This window comes from Symphalangus syndactylus, chromosome 2, assembly GCF_028878055.3.
Source record: "Symphalangus syndactylus isolate Jambi chromosome 2, NHGRI_mSymSyn1-v2.1_pri, whole genome shotgun sequence".
NCBI classification, from domain to species: Eukaryota; Metazoa; Chordata; class Mammalia; order Primates; family Hylobatidae; genus Symphalangus; species Symphalangus syndactylus.
This window is the reverse complement of record NC_072424.2, coordinates 6117377-6137576: the sequence shown is the minus strand read 5'-3', so window position 1 is coordinate 6137576 and position 20200 is coordinate 6117377. Positions and strand designations below refer to the sequence as shown.

Here is a 20200-nt window from a genome sequence, read left to right as displayed (position 1 = left end):
GCCATGCCCGAACACAGGTCAGGCTGGTGCGGGCTGCCCCCAGAGCAAGCAGCACTGTCACGGGAGGAAGCAGCCCTGGCCTTCCTGTCCCCACACCCCATCTGCAGGCTCCATTCCCACCATTTCCACTGTGTCCCTCTCTGCTAGAGCTGGAGATGGGAGAGAAGAGGCATGAGGGCAGGATGTGGAGACACTTCATGGAGACCCCACCCAACATGACTCAGACCCCTCTTCTGAGACTCTTCCTCCTCAGCCCAGGGAGTTTGTATCTGCCTTTAGATAAACTCTTATTCTCTCTAAATCCATCATTTATGAGTATGACCTTGTCCTTGGACACCCAAACCCTGCCTCTTAGGGCTTCAAAACATCTGTGTCTTAACCCATCACTTCACATTATGGACACAAAAGTCGATTTGGTATTATGAACAACTCTAGCCACAGATTTGATAAAGTTAGTGAAATAGGTGAATCCCTTGAAAGACAACATCTGCCAAAACTTACAGAAGAAATGAATATGCTCGTATCTATTACAGGAGTTTAATCAATAATTAATTACCTTCCAAAACAGAAATCACAGGCCCAGAAGGGTTCACTGGTGAATTCTACCAAACATTTAAGGTTTAAGGAAGAAACTATACCAATTCTCGATAATCTCTTCCAGAAGATAGAAACAGAGAGAAAACTTTTTAGCTCATTCTCTGAGGCCAGCATTACTCTAATACCAAAACCATACAAAGATATTACAAGAAAGGAAAAGTGTAGACCAATACTGCTCGTGAATGTAGATGCAAAAATTCTCAACAATCAGAAATCAAATCCAGCAATATATAAAAGCAATCACACACCCTAATTCAACATTCAAAAATCAGTCAGTGCAATTCATCACATCAGTAAGCTAAACAAGAAAAATCAGTTGGTTTTATCAATAGATGCAGAAAAAGCATCTGACAAAATATAACACCTATCATGATAAAAACTCTCAGCAAACTAGGATAAGCTGGGAACTTCCTCAACCTGTTAAAGAACATCCAGAAAAGACCTACAGCTAACATTATTCTTAATGGCAAAAAACTAGAAGCTTTTCCACTAAGATCAGGAGCAAGACAAAGATATTCCCTCTCACTACTGCTTTTCAGCCTCATGCTGGAACTCTTAGCTAGTTCAAGAAGACAAGAGAAGGAAAAAACGGTACACAGATTGGGAAACAAGAAAGAAAATTGTCTTTATTCTCAGATGACTTATCTATGTGGGAAATCCCAAAGAATTGACAAAAATTTCCTGGAACTAAGAAGTGATCATAGAAAAGCTTACAGGATACAAGGTTAATATACGTAAGTCACCTTCCTATGTACCAGCAATTAACAAGTGGAATTTAAGATTAAAGCATAACCTTTAAATCAGCACCAAAAAAATGGTCCTAAGTAAAATCTAACAAAATGTATACAAAATCTATATGAGGGAAACGACTAAACTTTAGTGAAACAACTGAATAAGTGGACAGATACTCCATGTTCATGGATAGGAAGACTCAACGTTGTTGGTAGTCAGTTCTTCCCAACTTTAGGTTTCATGCATTCCCAGTCATAATCTCAGCAAATTATTTTGTGAATATTGACAAACTGTTTCTAAAGCGTATATGGAGAAGATGAGACCTAGAATATCCAACACAGTATTGATGGAAAAACAGTGTCAGAGGACTGACACCCCCCAACTTGAAGACTCTAAAGCTACAATAACAGTGTGATATTGTCAAAAGAATAGACAAATAGAATAGAGAGCCCCAAAATAGACCCACACAAATATAGTTAACTGATTTGACAGAGGAGCAAAAGCAACTCAGTGGAGAAAGCATAGTCTTCAACAGATGGTACTGCAACAACTGCCAAAAACAAAAAAGAATCTAGACATAGACCTCGCACCCTTCACAAAAATTAATTCAAAATGGGTCATAGACCTAAACGTAAAATGTTACCATACAACTTTTACAAGATAACATAGGAGAAAACCTAAGTGACCTTGGGTATGGTGTTTAAATACAACACCAAAAGCAAGATCCATGACAGAAATAATGGATAAGCCGGGCTTCATTAACATCAAAAACTTCTGTTCTATGTAAGACACTGCCAAAAGGACAAGACAGGCCACAGACTGGGAGACAATATTTGGAAAAGATACACCCGATAAAGGACTGTTATCTAAAATATACCGAGAACTCTGAAAAACTCAACAAAAAGGAGCAAACAAGCCAATTAAAAAATGGGCCAAGAATCTGCAGAGACACCTCATCAAAGATGATGCGTGGATGGCAGATCGGCATGTGAAAAGAAGCTTCACATTGTGTGTCATCAGAAATGCAAGTTAAGGAGATTCACCATGCAGAAAATCCAAAACGCTCAGCACCAAATGCTGGTGAGGATGTGAAGCAACAGGAACTCTCATTAATTGCTGGGAATATAAAATGGTACAGCCACTTTGGAAGACAGTTTGACGGTTTCTTACAAAATTAATCACACTCTCATCATACAATCCAGTAATCACACTCCTTGGTATTTACCCAAAGGAGATGAAAACTTATGTCTACACCAAAACCTGCACACAGACATAGCAGCTTTTTTCATAATTGCCAAAACTTAGAAGCACCCAAGATGTCCTTCAGCAGGTGACTGGATAAACTGGAACATGCAGATAGTGGAACGTTGCTTAGCACTGAAAGGAAACGAGCCATCAGCAATGAGAAGACACGGGGGAGCTGACGTGACAGCGTGAAAAGGCCGTACACAGATGGAGATGGTAAAAGGATCGTGGTGGCCCGGGTAGGGGTAGTAGGATATTGAGGGGTGAATCAGCAGAACACAAAGGGTTTTAGGGCAGTAAAACTACTCTTCGTGATGCTGTATTGTTGGATCTATGTGATGATGCGTTTGTCTAAACCCCACGGACTGTGCCACCCCACACGGGAGCCCGCGTGTCGACTGTGGACTCTGGGTCGTGGTAACAGTGTGTCCGTGTGCACGCCTCGAGTGTACCACTCCAGTGTGGGATGAAGGCTGCTCTAAAAAACTCAAGTCCGGGATTTTTAAAGTCTGCTTGGAAATCTGAAACCTGAGAGCTGGCTCTTGTGTCCCCCACTGTTCTCCTGTGCTCCCCCACCCTGGTTACATGCAGAGAAGGGGGGCCGTGAGACAAGAGAATGACCCAGAAGGACACTGGCGGTTGATCTCAAATGCTTACCCCAGGCCACACCTGTCTCTTCATTGACTTTCATGCCACCTTAGGAGGAAGGCGGTGCCGCTCATTTCACAGGTCAGAAAAGCGAGACTCACGGAGGTGCCGTAACTGGCCCCATGGTGACACTGTAAATGGTGGAGCTTTCAGTCCAACCTGGGTATGTCTGAATGCAAAGCCAAGGTCCAAATACTGCACTGTCTTCTTGGGGACATGAATTGCCACAGATTCACCTTGTGCTTTGATGCCTGTCTCGTGTTTTTCTGTGATTAAAAAAACTTCATATGAAGTTCCTGATGAAGGGTTCAGGTCACCAGCACCGGCTCCTGTTGTGTGCCCCATGCCAAGTTACTGCCAAGATCCAGGGAGGGATGTGCTATGTCACCCTGCCCAGGAGACAGGGACATAAACACCTACTAACTTTCCATGACAGGCTCCCCGCAGCACTTGAGCCCAGAGGATGCCCGTGAGGTGGGTCCCTTCACTTCAGTCCTGGCTTGGGAGAGCCAGAGGAAGGGGTTTTAAAACTCCCAAGAATGAGTTGGGAAGCAGCTGATCCTGCCCTAGAGGAGGTGAATTGTGTTGAGACAGGTGGTGTTGGCTGTCCACAAGCTCCAGCCATCCTTCTCCTCTGTCCCACTGCCTCTCACAGAGGGCCGGGTGGGTGGGCCAGGGGAGAAGCGGCCCTCTGAGACAGGCCAGAACAGCGTGGCAGGCATCCGTGCCGCCTGATGGCCTCATTTTTAGGAAACGATCTTAATTATAGTTTTTTCTGAAATTTGCCTTCTGAGCACCTGGACCTCCTGTAGGCTCAGTCCATTTCAAATGACCCTCCCTTTTTCTGCTGTCTACACAGGCCCACTAGCAAAAAAGAAAGTACTGTGTTCTTTAGACTCAGTAGGGAACCTGTTTGTATAATGCTGGCGAGACGATCATGCCGGCCCTCCCTGCAGGTGAAGTCTTGGGCTTTGCCAGAAGAGTGTGTCTTTCCTTAGAGCAGGGCCTGAGCAAACCTTGCAGCAGCATTAGAGACGAGTCCTGGCTCCGTGGCTGCGTGGCCCACCAGCCTGCTGTATGGAGGCGGGCACACATGTGCATGAGACATTGGCATGTCCCAAGCAGAGAACCGTCTAAGTTCATACTGCCCCTCTAGAAGCAGAGGGTCTCGTTCTCCCGGCTTCTTCCCCGGCCCCCCGTGTTTCCTTCAAGGTGTCTGCGCAGTGCTGCGCATGGCGTGGCGCTAGCAAGGAGTCCTCGGTGGCATGGCGTGCGTCGGGAGCACCCCCCCCATGCACCCGGGAGCCTGGCCTGTGGGAGAAGGGGATGCCAAATGGGGGAAGTAGGAGGGGCTGGAGTCCAGCCCATGAGCCAGGAGCTTGCATTTGATTAGAGGGCCAGGGTGGATGGGTCAGGGCAGAGAGAGAAGAAAGCCCAGAGGGATGAAAAGAAGATGCTGAAATCAAACCAGCCAACAGACATGGCCCTTCCAGGTCAACACGGCCCACTCTGCACATAGGCTTATCTCCACTGCCCAGAAGCCACCAGAATGACAGGAGAGGGAGCAAAAATGACCTTCACTCCTCAGGATGAGAAAATGGAGAGGAACCTGCCCCCTTGTCAGGAGGCTCCCCCTCCCCAGGGTCTTTCCTGTAATAATAGAGCCCCACGTCTCAGCTGGGCACAGGCTGCCCCACAAATGGCCACGTTTCTCAACCTCCCTTGCAGCCAGACATGGGCCTGTGGCTCTGTTCCGGCCAGCAGGATATGAGCAGAAGATGAGTGTGAACTTCCTGAGCTTTGTCCCCTCCCTTCCTGGCTGGAATGCAAACATGATGGCCGGAGCAGGGGCAGCCACCTCAGCCCTCAGGTGGAGGCCGTGGGCCAGGGCTGCAGAGCCAGTGTGCAGGAATCTGTCTCTGGTGGGGGTGCTGTCCTCTCAGACACACTACTCCACCTGGTCTCAGCTGCTGTCATCTGGGGGCTGGCAGGTGAGCCCTTGTCCTCGCACACGTGGAGGCCAGCACGATTTTGCATGAAGGAAGCCCCCTAGTGGTGCAGCGTGAAGGGCCCCTGCCCAGCAAAATGCCAGCAAAGATGCACAGTGATGCAGCCCCAGAGCCCGAAAAGCACAGGAAGACGAAACCAACCACAGAAGGATTGGAAGCAGGGGTCGGGGTGCAGTGGTGCACGCCTGCAATCCCAGCACTTTGGGAGGCCGAGGCAAGTGAATCACCTGAGGTCAGGAGTTTGAGACCAGCCTGGCCAACATGGTGAAACCCCGTCTCTACTAAAAATACAAAAAATTAGCCAGGCACAGTGGCGCGCGCCTGTAATCCTAGCTACGCAGGAGACAAAGGCAGGAGAATCGCTTGAACCCAGGAGGCAGAGGTTGCAGTGAGCCGAGATGGCGCCATCGCACTCCAGCCTGGGCAACAAGAGCGAAACTCCATTTCAAAAAAAAAAAAAAAGGAAGCGGAGTCTATACAGGTCACGCCCGGGCCCTGGGTCTGCTTCCCTACTCTGCCCAGCCCACTGACTCCTCCAGCCTACCCAGCAGGAGCCAGGGCTGCCTCTAGATAAGCTGACCAATCAGGCACCACAGTGGTGACAGCGGCCATGTTTGGCCTGAAGAGCTCTGCAGAAGGTCAGGTGCACAACCGACCAGGAGGGCCGGCCAGCTCCGTGGCGCTGTCTGAGATAACAGCCAACCAAGACAGAAGCCACCTGGGCGTCCCCCAGACAGCCCCAGCCTGCACTGAGCAGCCAGCAGCCCGCCACCGACACCCCGATCTCAGCCTCGTTCCAGGGCCTCAGTCACGAGAGGTTCCTCAGCTGTTGAGGGAAGCCCCAAGGTGAGGGAGAGGCCAAAGCTAGCCGGCTGGGGAGCGAGCTTCGGACGGATGTGGACATTAGGGGACGCTTAAAAATGAGAAGCCAGAATTAAAATCCCCCCGTGGGAATAGACAAGTCTGCTGCCATGAAACCCAGCAAGCTGTTGTAGAAAGTGAACACTCAGGTAACCCAGAAGAACTCCCAAGGCAAAGTTTAACATGTGGCAAAAATTTTTAAAAATTAAATTAGTAGATGAATAAATCCCCCAGGAAGGGGAGGTGGGAAACAGATGAGACAAGAGGAAAGGAAGTTAGAGGACAACCCGAGCAGAGCGAAGCATCTGGCAGGTTCCGGCAGGTTCCAGCAGGAGAGACGAGAGCAGACGGAGGGAGAGGGTGCAGGAGGGCTGTGCACGAAGGAACCAGCGTGCTTCCTGCTAGAAGGGCCCACACGTGCCGGCACCATGGCTTGGCATCCTGAACCAGAGCAGGATGGACCCCCAGAGATTCCAGGGAGGGTGGGGAGAGAGGCCCACACAGAACCAGGCACTTGGAGGGAGGTGGTTGCGGTGATGGCGCTACCCTCAGCAGGCGCCGGGATTCGGTACTCCAATTGCAAGGTCAGGGGTCAGCACACAATACGACGTTTTCAGACACGCAAAGACTCAAAATGCTGCTTCCCATCTAGAGAGTCTTTCTCCAGAAGCTGCTGTAGAATTTGTTCTATCAAAACAAGGGAGTAGATGCTGAGAGAGGAAGGTAAGAGTTCCAGAAGAAAGGGAGCTGACCCAGAAGCCCCCGGCCGCCCCTGCTGTGAGAGAAGCCTGGCGGGGTCTCCCCAGGGGGACCAGGTCAGTCTGAGACTTGGCCAGTGGAGGAGGATGTTAAGAGAGGCTTACAGTTTGAGAGGATGTAATGACAGGTGTAGAAAACAAAGTAAACATTTTAAAAGGAGGCAGTTATGAATCCCACAGGGAATACAGGTTTCTATGGGAAGCAAAAAATGTTATCAATGACTACTTACTGGGTCAGTAACAAGTAATATTGGCCAAGTCGCAAAGCCGGAAGCCGTGAGTGCTGCTGTAGCCCACAGTTACGATATGGGGGGCGAGGGAGGCTGCAGGGGTCTCCAGGGACCTGCTGTGATTATGGCTGTAGGGAGAGGGGTCTCCCGGGACCTGCACTGGAGGTAGTGTCCAACCTGTGCCCCCAGCGAGGCAAGCTGGGGAGGGAGAGGGGAGCCAGGTGGCCCAGGGCTCCTGTGCTTGGAGTGGGGAGGTTAGGACTCTGCAGAGGGCCTGAGGGGCAGGAACGAGAAGATCCCCCTCCCACCCCCCGCAGTGCCCTCCTCAGCCTCACCTTGTTCTGCCCAGGGGATTGGCCATGGACCACGAGGTTTGGAACAGAAAGCCTGCCCCTGGCTTAACGCTCGGCAAGTTCCTTCTCCTGTAGGAACCCCTGATCCACGGCTTCTGTGTCTGTGGGGTGGGGGTGGCAATTGTGGCCCCATCCGCTGCCCAGGACAGTTACGGCTCTAAGGTGTAGTCCTGGCTGTGGTGATGCTTGCCAACACACTGCCCGGGGTGTGGCATCAGCCTTCCCTTTGCCCACAGGACGATGCCCGAAGTCTGTTCATCCACTGACCTGCGTCTGCACAGGACACCTGGGTGGGGCCGTGGGGACACCAGGATGAGTGGCCATGTGTGTGCCTGCAGAGGGTGGTGTCCTCATGAGGTAGAAGGCCTGGGAGCTGGGTGGAAGTAGGCAGCTGGGGCCCATTGCAGGGGGAACTGTGCCATGATGCCACTTGCAGGGGCCCCGGGGGAGCGGGGCTAGCTCTGCTCACGCCCACATGGCCTGGGCCCCATGTGGAATCTGAGCCAGAGACGTGGTGACACCCTAAGTCCTGCCAGCCTTTCTAACGTCTCCCCCTCCTTGTCTCCCATAAGGCCACAGAGCTACAGGATGAAGTATTGAAGCTAAAACTGGGATTAACCTTGAACAAAGACCGTCGACGGGCGGCCCTCACTGGAAACCTTTTGCTTGGCCCGCCAGCGGCACAGCCTCAAAATACATTTTTAACACAAAATATGAAGAATCAGGAAATGTTCGCAGATACCAGTGACACCAGGTGGCTGGACTGATGGAGACGTCTTCAGACAGGAGGCGCTCAGTCTTCTTTCCCCGGCGTCGCCTCCTGTGTGGTGCCAGAAGAGCGCCAGGTTCAGTGTTACCCTTAGGGCTGATTTCACGCAGCCTGTTGTTTTCCTTAGACAGGCCCACGCTCCTCTCCTGAGGCTGTGGGAGATTTCAGCCGTATTAAAAGAAACGGCACTGTGAGCACGTGGTTTGCTTTCCCTTCTTTCCGCAGGTTCCTGCCAAGCCGTGTGACAGAATGCTCATGCCCAGGCACCTGCCTCTCTCCTGTCCTGGAGCCCTTGTTACAAAAGTACTCACAGCTTTCATTCACTTAGTTATTTGTTACAAAAGCTTTCATTCACTTAGTTATCTGAGTGTGGGAGAGGAGACCAGGTCACCTGATTCCCGCCAAGCCGGAAGTCCCTGCAGCACCACCTTTGGCTAGGAGGGAGGGGCGACAGCCAAAAAGGGCTTCCGGGGAGTGGTTCCCCTGCTCCCTGCCCAGCGACAGGCCCTCCTTTCCCCTGGAGGCCCACCTTTCCCCTGCTCCCTGCCCGGCTACGGGGCCCTCCTTTCAGCCTTGACCCCTTCCTGGTTGCTACCACTCAGCCTGACACTCAGTGGACTCCACCCCAGGGACACGGCAAGGTCCGCAGACCTCCCCATCCTAGATCAGCCTTATTTCACACTCTGTCTGCCCAGGCTGTGTAGATTTTGTGTGACTTAGTCTCTTGTGCTGAGTGTTTGATTGGATCTTGAAAACATCTTTGGTTTGATTTTTTTAACAGAGGTGAGACTATTCAGACTTTGTTTCTTTTTGTGTTAATTTTGGTAAATATGGTTTTCAGTGAGTTTCCTCATTTCATCCAAGTTGTGCAATGTATCAGCATAAAGTTCCTCTTATTTTCCCTATCTTTAGGATCCGTAATAATGTCCCCTGTTTTATTCCTGACCTGGTGTTCTTCATCATTCTTGCTATGGATTATCAATTTTGTTCCTCTTTTCCAAAAGCCCCAGGTTTTGGCTTCACTGGATTTGCTGTTTGTTTTCTGTCTCATGGGTCTCTGTGCCCTGCACTTTCTACTTTCCGAGAGCTTAACTGGTGCTTAGAGAGAAATGCATCACTTCCAAACCCACGTATTAGAGAAGAAGAAGGGTGTGAAATTGATCATCTAAGCTTTCCATTCAAGAAGCTAGAAAACGTGCCAGTGACCTGTTGCCGCCCAGCAGCTGGAGCAGCAGACGTTTGCCATTTCTCACGCCTAAGGGCAGGAGTCAGAGCAGCTTAGCCAGCGTTGCTGGTCAGGGTGTCCCGTGAGGCTGGAGTCAGCAGTGGGTTGAGCTGCTCTCCTTTGAAGGTTTAACTGGGCTTGGGGCTCAGCTTCCAGGTTGCTCACCTGGTTGTTGATCAGAGAGCGTGTCCGTTGTGATCCCAGTGCTTTGAAACTGTGAAGCCTTGCCCCGTGGCCTGCCGCAGGGTATGTTTTGGTAAATGTAGGCTGTGCACTTGAGAAGAATGTATTTTGGAGTTGTTGGGTACACTGTTTTGTGTGTGTCAGGTGACATTGACTAATCCTGTTGCTCAAAGCTCCTGTACCCTTACTGACTGACTTGTTTAAGCCTGGTTTCTCAGTTACTGAGAGAGGCCTGTGAACAGTTCTAGCTGTGATCATGAACTACACATGTTTCTTAGTTATGTCAGTTTTTGCTATGTGTATTTTGGGGCTATTTTGTCAGATGCCTGCAAATTTAGGATTGTTCTATCTTCCTGTCGAACTGACCTTGTCATTATTATGAACTATTTCTCTTCGCCTCTCCTTTTCACTTCTTGCCTTCATGTGGATTTTGTCTGATACTAATCCAGGCACACCGCTGCTGTTTTGGTCAGCGTTTTCATAATGCATCTTCTTCCTTCCTTCTACTGTCAGCCTCTCTGTGTCTTTATACTGGATTTACGGTGCAGCATATAGAGACATCATACACTTGGGACTCCTTTTCTCTCTATAGCTGCCAGTTCTGTCTTTCAGTTACCGTGTGGGCCCTCACATTTAAGGTGAGCGTGCATACGGCTGATTCCATGCCCACCATCTTGCTCTTTGTTTTCTGTATCTCATGTTTTTATTCCTTTATTCTTCTTTTGCTGCTTTCCGATAGTGATCAATTTTTTTATTTATATCTCTTCTATTAGAGTTTTAGTAATATCTTTTAATATTATTCTCTTCAGTGTTGCATTAGAGATTTGATACGTGCCCTTGAGTTCATTAGCATTTCCTGAATGAGCCAGTGACCTGAGAAGGTTCCTCCCATCTGCCAGTCCCCTGCCCTTGATGCTGTTGCTCTCGTCCGCCTCCCTTCCACAGGTAAGCACGCAAGACACAGGTACCGTGTGCCCCAACAGTGTCTTGACGCGCTGTTACTAGACATCAGTGTTTGCTTCACTTTTACCCATCCCGATGCTCTTCCTTCCTGCAGCCTCATGCTCCAATGAGGGCTGATTTTCATTTAGCTAAATAACTTTTTTTTTTTTTTTAGTATTTCTTTGTGTCATGGTTATGCTTTGACTGGCAGTAAGTTCTCTCAGCTTTTGTTTGTCTGAAAATAAATTTAGTTCACCTTTATTCTGCACAGGACAGAATTCTAGGTGGATGATTTTTGCCATCCCCTGAACTTTAAAGATGTGCTCCACTGTCTTCTGGCTCCCATGAGTTTTGCTAAAAATTCAACGTTCATTGTTATTCGTTGCTCCTTTGAAGGTAATGTGTCTTTTTTCTTTGTCTTAAAATTTTTTCTCCTTGTCTTTGGTTTTCAGCAGTCTGTGCTGGGCCTGGATATGATTTTCTTTTTACTTATTTTTCTTGGAATACATAGAACTCAAATCTGGGAGTTAGTATCTTTCATCAGTTTTGGAAAATTCTTAGCCATTTTTTTGACTATTTTTTCCCCTGTTCTCCCTCTTCTCCCTTTCTGAGACTTCAGTTTTGTGTGTGTGTGTGCGCGCATGCATTTGCATGTGTGTGCAAGCATATACATGAGTGTGTGTGCACGTGTGTGTGCAATCATGTGCACGAGTGTGTGCATGTGTGCGCACGTGTGTATGTGCATGTGTGAGTGTGTGTGGCTGTGACCTGCACGTCTCTTCTGTCATGTGTTCTATTTTTCATTCCTCTCTCTACATCAGGCTAGATGCCTCCTGTCTACATGGTTTTGGATTTACGAATCCTGTCTTCTGCTGTGTCCCACAGAAAAACCCATGAGGTTTTTTAACATTAAAAACAGCAGCTTTATGACAGAGAAAAAAAACACGAACATAGATGATTGTGCCATCGCACTCAGAAGAAACATCCCAGGCCCTGAGCAGCGTGTCTTTCCTCGGCCGAGTCAGGCTTCCTGGTGAGCCTCAGGGAGCGCGTGGTCTCGGATCCCATCCTTCTCTTCTCCAGAGTTTCCTCTCACTCCGTGTTCTCGTTCTCATCTCTGCCGGAATTCCACATCTGCTCGTGCATGTGGTCCACCTTTTCCACTAGATCCTTTTACATCATCATTATAATGATTTTTTAAAAAATAAGTGTTTTCTTTCAGTTTTAAATTTCAGATGTTGTGTTTTTCAGGTCTAAGATGTCTGGTAATTTTTTGTGAATGCCAATTCTCTGTTGAAATTCTCCATCTTTTCATTTCCTTTATATCTCTTTTCTTATTTTTTCTGTAACATATTACATTTTTCTAATAAGTTTTTAGTGAGTGCCCAGCATTGTATAAGTTGACCCTTGAACAAGAGTTTGAATTATAAGGATCCACTTATAAGTGGATTTTTAAAAACAAATACATTGCAAATATTTTTGGAAATTTGCAACAATTTGAAAAAATTTGCAGATGAACCACATAGCCTAGAAAAATCTAAAAAAAAAAAAAGAAAAAAGAAAAAGGTATGTCATGAATGCATAAAATATAGAGACCGTACATAGACCATTCACAGTAGAGAGAAATGTCACCATAAAGATGCAGCACTGGCCGGGTGCAGTGGCTCAAGCCTGTAATCCCAGCACTTTGGGAGGCCGAGGTGGGCAGATCACCTGAGGTCAGGAGTTCAAGACCAGCCTGGCCAACATGGAGAAACCCCGTGACTACTAAAAATACAAAATTAGCCAGGCATGGTGGCGCATGCCTGTAATTCTAGCTACTCAGGAGGCTGAGGCAGGAGAATCGCTTGAACCTGGAAGGCAGAGGTTGCAGTGAGCCGAGATCATGCCATTGCACTCCAGCCTGGGCAACAAGAGCAAAACTGTCTCAAAAAAAAATGCAGCATTAAATTATAACTGCATGAAATTAACTGCAGTCCACAGTGTGCTGCTGGAATAATTACAAAGCCACCTCCTGTTGCAGTGAGCGCAAGCATTTCAAGGATCCACTTAAAACATCATGTGGTGCTAATCGTCTCTGCACGAGCAGTTCATGTCTTCAGTACATTGTGTATCATGGTAAACAGTGATCTATTTTAACTGGACATGGTGGCACACGCCTGCAGTCCCAGCTACTCGGGAGGCTGAGGCAGGAGGATGCCTTGAGCCCAGGAGGTCAAGGCTGCAGTGAGCTGTGATTGCACCACTGCACTCCAGCCTGGGCAACAGAGTGAGACCCCAACTTGAAAAAAAGGGGACATCTGGATGTTCTTGTGTATTTTTCACGTTTAGCGCAATATTGTAAACCTTGAAGAACACTTTGGGACTCATAGAGTGCCACCAATCATGCCGAAGAGCTCCTGAGAAGCACAGAAAAGTCATGACATTTCAAGAAAAAGTTGAATTTCTTGATATGTTCCGTAGACTGAGGTTTACAGCTGCAGTTGCCTAACAATTCAAGATAAATGAATCCAACGTAAGGACCATAGTAAAAAAAAAAAAAAAAGGAAATTTGTGAGCAGGCACTAAAGCCTTAACACTTTCTGTGAAATAGCTTTTTATCTTGTATTGGGAATGCAGCTTTTATGTGGGTGCAGGGTTGCTGTGTGTGATGGTTCATATTAAATGTCAACTTGATTAGATTGAAGAATGTAAAGTATTGTTTCTGGGTGTTGCCAGAAGAGATTAACATTTGAGTCAGTGGACTGGGAGAAGACCCACCACAGTGTGGGCAGGCACCATCCAATCGGCCCCCAGCATGGCTGGAAAAAGCAGGCAGAAGAAGGTGGCTGAAGCTGACTGCCTGAGTCTTCTGGCCTTCATCTCTCTCCCATGGTGGATGCTTCCTGCCCTTGAACATCAGACTCCGAGTTCTTTGGCTTTTGGAGTCTTGGACTCACACCAGTGTTTTACTCTCGGGCCTTCGGCCACAGACTGAAGGCTGCACTGTTGGCTTCCCTCCTTTGGAGGTTTGGGGACTCAGACTGAGCTACTACTGGCTTCCTTGTTCCTCAGTTTGCAGACAGCCTATTGTGGGAATTCACCCTGTGATCCTGTGCCTCAGTTCTCCTTAATAAACTCCCTTTCATATGTATATATATCCTATTCTGTCCTTCTAGAGAACGTTTACTAATACACTGAGAAAGGTGTACCTGTAGACTCTACAAACAAAAGGAAGAGGAATGAGTTGAAGCTGGAGAATCTAATCCCAGCAAAGGATGGTTTGATAATTTTAGAAAGAGGCTTGGCTGGAAAAATGTCAAGACAAAAGGAGAAGCAGCTTCTGTTGGCCAAGGGGCAGCAGACAAGTTCCTGGATATGGAAACCATGAAGAAAGTCACTGAGGAGAAAGAGGAGAAAGGATATCTGCCTGAACAGGTTTTTAATGCAGACATAATTCCCCTATTCTGAAAAAAAAAAAAAAATGCCACAGGCATGAATTAGGAAGACAAGCAAGTACCAGAATTTAGGGCAAGAGGGTAGAGGCCAGCTCTGCTGTTCTGTGCAAACACAGCCAGATTATGATCAGGACTGCCCTTATCTAGAAAGCTGCTAACCCCCAAGCTTAAAGAGAAAAGAAAAACACCAGCTTCTCCTTGGTTGTACAAGAGGGCTGGACAAGAACCTCTTTTCTGGGTTGATTTCATGGATGCTTTGTCCCTGAAATCAGGAAGTACCTTGCTTCCTGTAAGTGACTGCCTTTTAAAGTTCTGGTATTGGACAATGCCTCTTGGCCACCCAGAACCCATGAGTTCAACACTGAAGGTGCCAAAGGAGCCCACTTGCCCCCAAACATGTCTCCAATGCAGCCTCTGGCCCAGAGGCCGTAGGGACCTGGAAGCCTCATTGCGTGTGGCACTGTGTGGACAGGAGTGTCAGTGCTGGTGAAGAGAACCTCAGGGGAGAACACCATGAAAGGCTGAGGGATTACACACTAGACGTGCTGTCGTGGTTGGTGACAAGGCTGGGAAAGCCACGAAGCCTGAAACAGCACATTCTTGCTGGGGAAAACTGTGTCCAGATGTTGTGTATGACTTCCCAGCATTGATGACAGCCAATCACGGAAACAATGGAAAAAGAATGGAATCCTGTCTCTCGCCACCACCTGGATGGAACGGAGGCCATTACGTTACGTGCAGTAAGCCAGGCACAGGAAAACAAGCATCGCTTGTTCTCACTCGTGGGGGCTAAAAAAGCGGATCTCATGAAGAGAGAGAGCAGACTGGTGGTGACCAGGAAGTGGGGGGTGCAGGGGGTGACTAATGAGTGGAAATGCACAGTGAGATGGAGGAAATAAGACCTGGCGTTCAACAGATCAATAGGGTGACTATCCAACGTTAGTCAACTGCACATTTCGGCATAGCTAGAAGAGAATCATACAATGTTCCTCGCAGAAAGAGAAGAAATATTTAGGGTGATGGGCATCCCAGTTACCCTTACTTGATCTTCACACATTATACGAGCGTATCACATTATCACATGTACCCCCAAAATATGTACATTTATTATATATCAATTAAAGAAATTGTGGAGATAGCAAAAAAGATGAGGGTGAAGAGTTTCCAGATACAGGCCTTGGAGAAATTCAAGACCTAACAGATGCTGCACCAGAGCAATGAACAAAGAGACTGAGGGAGATGCGTGCTTCCAAACCAGGTGATGAGGAGGAGGAAGACATAGAGGAAGCAGTGCTGGGAAAGAAGGTGACCCGGGACCCCGGCAGGAGCATTCCCGTCATTCAAGCTGCCTTTGCCCTCCTTCAGGACACAGGCCTTTCTATGATGCAGGCACGGAAACTAAAGCCAGCGCTGGAAGGAGGATTGGGACTGCACAGAAAGTTTAGAGAAATGAAAGAGCAATGTCAGGCAGAAATTACATGTATGTCCATCACGTTACACCAAGTGCACCTGCCTCTCCTGCCTCCCCTGCCTCCTCCCCCGCCTCCCCTGCCTCCTCCCCCAGTTCTGCCTCTGCCACCCCTGAGACTGCAGGACCAGCTCCTCCTCCTCAGTCCACTCAACCTGAAGAGGAGGAGGACAAAGGCCTTTATGAGGATCCACTTCCACTTAATGAGTAGTAAATAGATTTTCTCTTCCTGATGATTTTCTTTTTTCTGTCTTACTGTAAGAGTACAGTATATAATATAACATACAAAATACGCACTAATTGAACGTTAGTGTTACCCGGAAGGCTTCCTGTCAATGGTAGCCTATTAGTAGTTACATTTTGAGGAAGTCAGAAGCAATATGTGGATTTTCAGCTATGTGGGGCATCAGCGCGCCATAAACCCCACGTTGTTCAAGGGTCAATTCTGTAAACAAACCACAGAGACTAAGGACAATGCCAGTTTCCCTGAGAGGACTGGCCCTTTCCTCTGTGAAGCACATAAATGGGTACAGGTTTTATCACCTTCATCCTGGCAGGGCTTGCGCTGGGTGGAGCCTGGGTCGCAGCTTCAGTTACTCCTGGTCGGCCTCTGCTTTTGGCAAGCTGGCGGGTGAGACCTGTCCTGGGCTTGCTGCAAACCCATGAGATTTCACCCTCTCTCCAGAACAGCCCCTCAGCTTCCTGTGCTGGTACCAGACCCTGAAAATGGTCTGGGGAACCAGCCATGCCTCTGATGCCCTAGACCCTGCCCCAGGGCCTCCAGCAGCCCTGCTTCCTGTCTGTGACGCCCTGGGCTTCAGCCTGGGCAGGCTGGGATGCAGCAGCTCCAGTCCCCCTCGAGGCCCTCCAAGGCTGCCTCTGGCTCGCAGCCTCACACGCACCCTGTGACTCCTGCGTCTCCTGTGACTGCTGCGTCTCCTGTGACTGCCGCGTCTCTCCTGTGACTGCCGCGTCTCTCCTGTGACTGCCGCATCTCTCCTGTGACTCCTGCGTCTCCCGTGACTGCCGCGTCTCCCGTGACTGCCGCGTCTCCCGTGACTGCCGCGTCTCCCGCGACTCCTGCGTCTCCCGCGACTCCTGCGCCTCCCGTGACTGCTGCGTCTCTCCTGTGACTGCTGTGCCTCCCGTGACTGCTGCGTCTCCCGTGACTCCTGCGTCCCCCGTGACTGCTGCGTCTCCCGTGACTGCTGCGTCTCCCGTGACTCCTGCGTCTCCCGTGACTGCTGCGTCTCCCATGACTCCTGCGTCTCCCGTGACTGCTGCGTCTCCCGTGACTGCTGCGTCTCCCGTGACTGCTGCGTCTCCCGGGACTCCTGCGTCTCCCGTGACTGCTGCGTCTCCCGTGACTCCTGCGTCTCCCGTGACTGCTGCGTCTCCCGTGACTCCTGCGTCTCCCGTGACTGCTGCGTCTCCCGTGACTGCTGCGTCTCCCGGGACTCCTGCGTCTCCCGTGACTGCTGCATCTGGCCTTCCCTGGTGGCTACAAGAGTAGGAGATCATCGCTCACCTGGCCCAGAAGTCACACTTCATTCACTGCCATCTTTTTAAAAGAATCACTCTGCTTTAATTATGCTTCTTAAAACAGTGTACAGGAAAAACTCCAAGCCTGTTAGGTTGTGTTAAAAAAAATACAGCTAATAGAAAATTCCAGGTTATTCACATGTAATGTGGTAACCACACACTTGCTTGCATTCCCTCCATCTTTGTTTTGATCAAGTCTCTTCATTCCATTGTTCTTGGGAACCTGCAGTCCCTCTATGCTCTTCCATTCCCCTACTTTCTGTCATAATCAGACAGATATTTCTCTATTAATTTTTGAAAATTGGGCTTTCTCTTCCCTTCCTTTTCTTCTCCCCTGCCTCGGCTGAGGCCTTTAGAAGTCCTGATGTCCCGTTTCTCTCCACCCTGTCTCAGTTATCCGTTGCTGTGACAGACCACTTAGTGGTTGAAAACAGCAGCCTCCCCCTGATGTCAGAATGCTTTGGGTTGACTGGGCTCAGCAGGGCGGCTCTCCCGTCCTCGGGCTGTCCGTGGGGGCACCAGCGATCTGATGGCCCAGCTGAGCTGAGATGTGCAGGATGGCAACCTCACACACCTGGCGCTCTGGCCAGGTGGCCTGGAAAGTTGGTGTCAGATGGGATGCTGGGATCACTGGAACTACCTTTCTCAGGACATCGCTGGCTCCCATGGTCCCTCCCTGGGGTCTCTAGCAGGGTGCCTGGCCTTCCTCTATGGAGGCTCAGGGCTCTAAAAGTGCAGAGTTGGAGTGTCCAGGCATTCCAAAGGCTCGGGCCTATCCTGGCGTGCCCCAGTTCCTCTGTATTCACCTGGGGAAGGTGAGTCCCAGGGCAGCCCAGGTCTCAGTAGAATGACAGGCGGTGACCACAGCCTGCCTCCTGCCCTGTGCCTGGATGCTGTGAGTTGTCCTGGACTGGATCCGGAAGTGCTGAGTCTCATCCTTGTCTCTCTGAGTCGATGTTATTGTTCTGTCTTCCGGCTCCCAGACCTGTGGAGGCGCAGCCTGGGTCAGCAGGATTCTGTCTCCTGTAGAGGCGTCTCCTGTCTGTCTGGAGGCCGTGGGATACTCACCAGCCTTTGAGTTCAGGTCTTTCTCTTCAGCTACACCAGGACGTCAGGAGCCCCTGGGCTGTGGGTGCAGCTCTTCCTCCATTTCAGGAAAGCTGTTTGCTTCTCTTCTTTCAAAAATAGCGGCCTCTCCTCCACCTGCTCCCTCTGTCATTCAGGGGCCCCTTTGATGGATTGTTCAGCTCTGGCTGTGTCCCCGAGCCACACTCTTTTCATTCCCTTCCTTTTGCTCGATGTTTGTGGACTTTTTTCTACTTCCTTTTCCACGCTTTTCCTTTGGATGCCAACATTCGCATCCTCTCTGTCGGTTCATTTGCTGATGTGTCCTTGGAAAACCCTTTATTTCTTGGCTCTAGAAGTCTCGTGTGGGGTGTGCTGTGCTGGGGTCCCCTTGGGCCCTGGCTGGCACTGCTGGTGCCATCTCTGGCTACTAAAGTAGCCTTCCCTCGGGAACTGGCGCCTTTAGATGGGAGGCGATTCTTTGTTGGCTCATTGGATCAGGCATGGCTTGGGTCTGGCCCAGCTTGGGTCAGGCCCGGCTACCAGCCATGGGTGGTGCATCAGGGCCCTCCCTGCTCTCCGGCCAGTGCTGCGGACATCACCCCCCCGGGCAACACATGCACAAGCACCACTCCATGTCCTGGCATCTCCAGGATGGGGTGTGGGTGCCCGGAGCTGGCTCTTTGTGGGAGACAGGAAGAGTGAGGTGCACCCACCACATGGTGCCCCCTTGTCTGACTCTTGTCTGGGGGATTCCAATTGGGGTCCCGAGTCCTTTTGTTTTTATGAACCTGCCAAGATGCTGCCCACCTTTCACTTGAAGCCACCGATCACTGCTTTTGCTGTGACACAGGAGAAGTGCGCCCTGTGTTGGCCTCAGGCCCTGGGCACAGCCCAGCCTTAACGTTGCTGTGGAATCAAAGTCCTGTGGGTCAAGGAGCTTTCATGACAAGGTGCTGCTGGACGGGCCCTGGGGAGAGGCTGCATATTCCGTGGGGAGGACCGGGCTCCTGGCAGAGGCAGCAGCTGGAAGGCGAGGTGGAGGCAGGGATGAGCCGGCCACTTGTCCTCCGGGAGGGCCCGCTGTGGGAATCCATGTCCTCCTGCCTGTCTTCCAGAGGCCACCTTCATGCCCTCATTTTCCACATCCCCCTTCCCGTGGTCATCTGCCCTCTCTCACCCTCTAAACCCCGACCTCGCCCTGTGAGAGGCCCCATTTCAAGGGGACCGGGAGAGCCTACCTTCCGGATGGCAGTGGCGGGTAATTTCTGCGGGGCAGCGTAGAGGAGCTGGCACAGAGGCCACCACCCAGACCCCTGCTTGGAAGGTGCTTACGGGCTGGTGGGGGGACAGTGCTGGAGGCCCTGGGGCCCACCCTCCACCCTGTGACTCAGCCCATCTTCTGAACATGGCCCTGCTCCTGATTGGGCCCTGCAGCCAGCAAGTCCCTGCAGCCTCTCTGGATCCTGTAACCTCTTGTAGATTTCAGGTGTCTGGGCAGGAGGTGCCCATCTCCCTGGTGGATTTGGGGTGTCTGGGCAGGAAGCCCCCACTCTCTGGTGGATTTGAGGTGTCTGGGCAGGAGGCCCCCACTCCCTGGTGGATTTGGGGTGTCTTGGTGGGAGGTGCCCCTCTATCTGGTGGATTTGGGGTGTCTGGGTGTGAGGTGCTCCTCTCCCTGGTGGATTTGGGGTGTCTGGGTGGGAGGTGCCCCTCTAACTGGTGGATTTGGGGTGTCTGGGTGGGAGGTGCCCCTCTATCTGGTGGATTTGGGGTGTCTGGTGGGAGGTGCCCCCTCCCTGGTGGATTTGAGGTGTCTGGGTGGGAGGCGCCCCTCTAACTGGTGGATTTGGGGTGTCTGGGTGGGAGGTACCCCTCTCCCTGGTGGATTTGGGGTATCTGGGTGGGAGGTACCCCTCTATCTGGTGGATTTGGGGTGTCTGGTGGGAGGTGCCCCTCTCCCTGGTGGATTTGGGGTTTCTGGGTGGGACGTACCCCTCTCTCTGGTGGATTTGGGGTGTCTGGGTGGGACGTACCCCTCTCTCTGGTGGATTTGGGGTGTCTGGGTGGCAGGTACCCCTCTATCTGGTGGATTTGGGGTCTCTGGGTGGGATCCCCCTCCCCTGGTGGATTTGG

The 20200-nt window shown here is 50.3% G+C and overlaps 1 protein-coding gene across 1 annotated transcript in view; it reads left to right on the top strand.

Annotated features, from left to right (window-relative positions):
• The window catches only part of LRRC27 (leucine rich repeat containing 27), a 43244-nt gene extending 34848 nt beyond the window's left edge, over positions 1-8396 (top strand). The window contains 2 exon segments of the mRNA XM_063616488.1: positions 8006-8129; positions 8132-8396. Coding sequence (XP_063472558.1) covers positions 8006-8129; positions 8132-8181 — 174 coding nt within the window. The 3' untranslated portion in view covers positions 8182-8396.
• The last annotated feature ends 11804 nt before the right edge of the window (positions 8397-20200 follow it).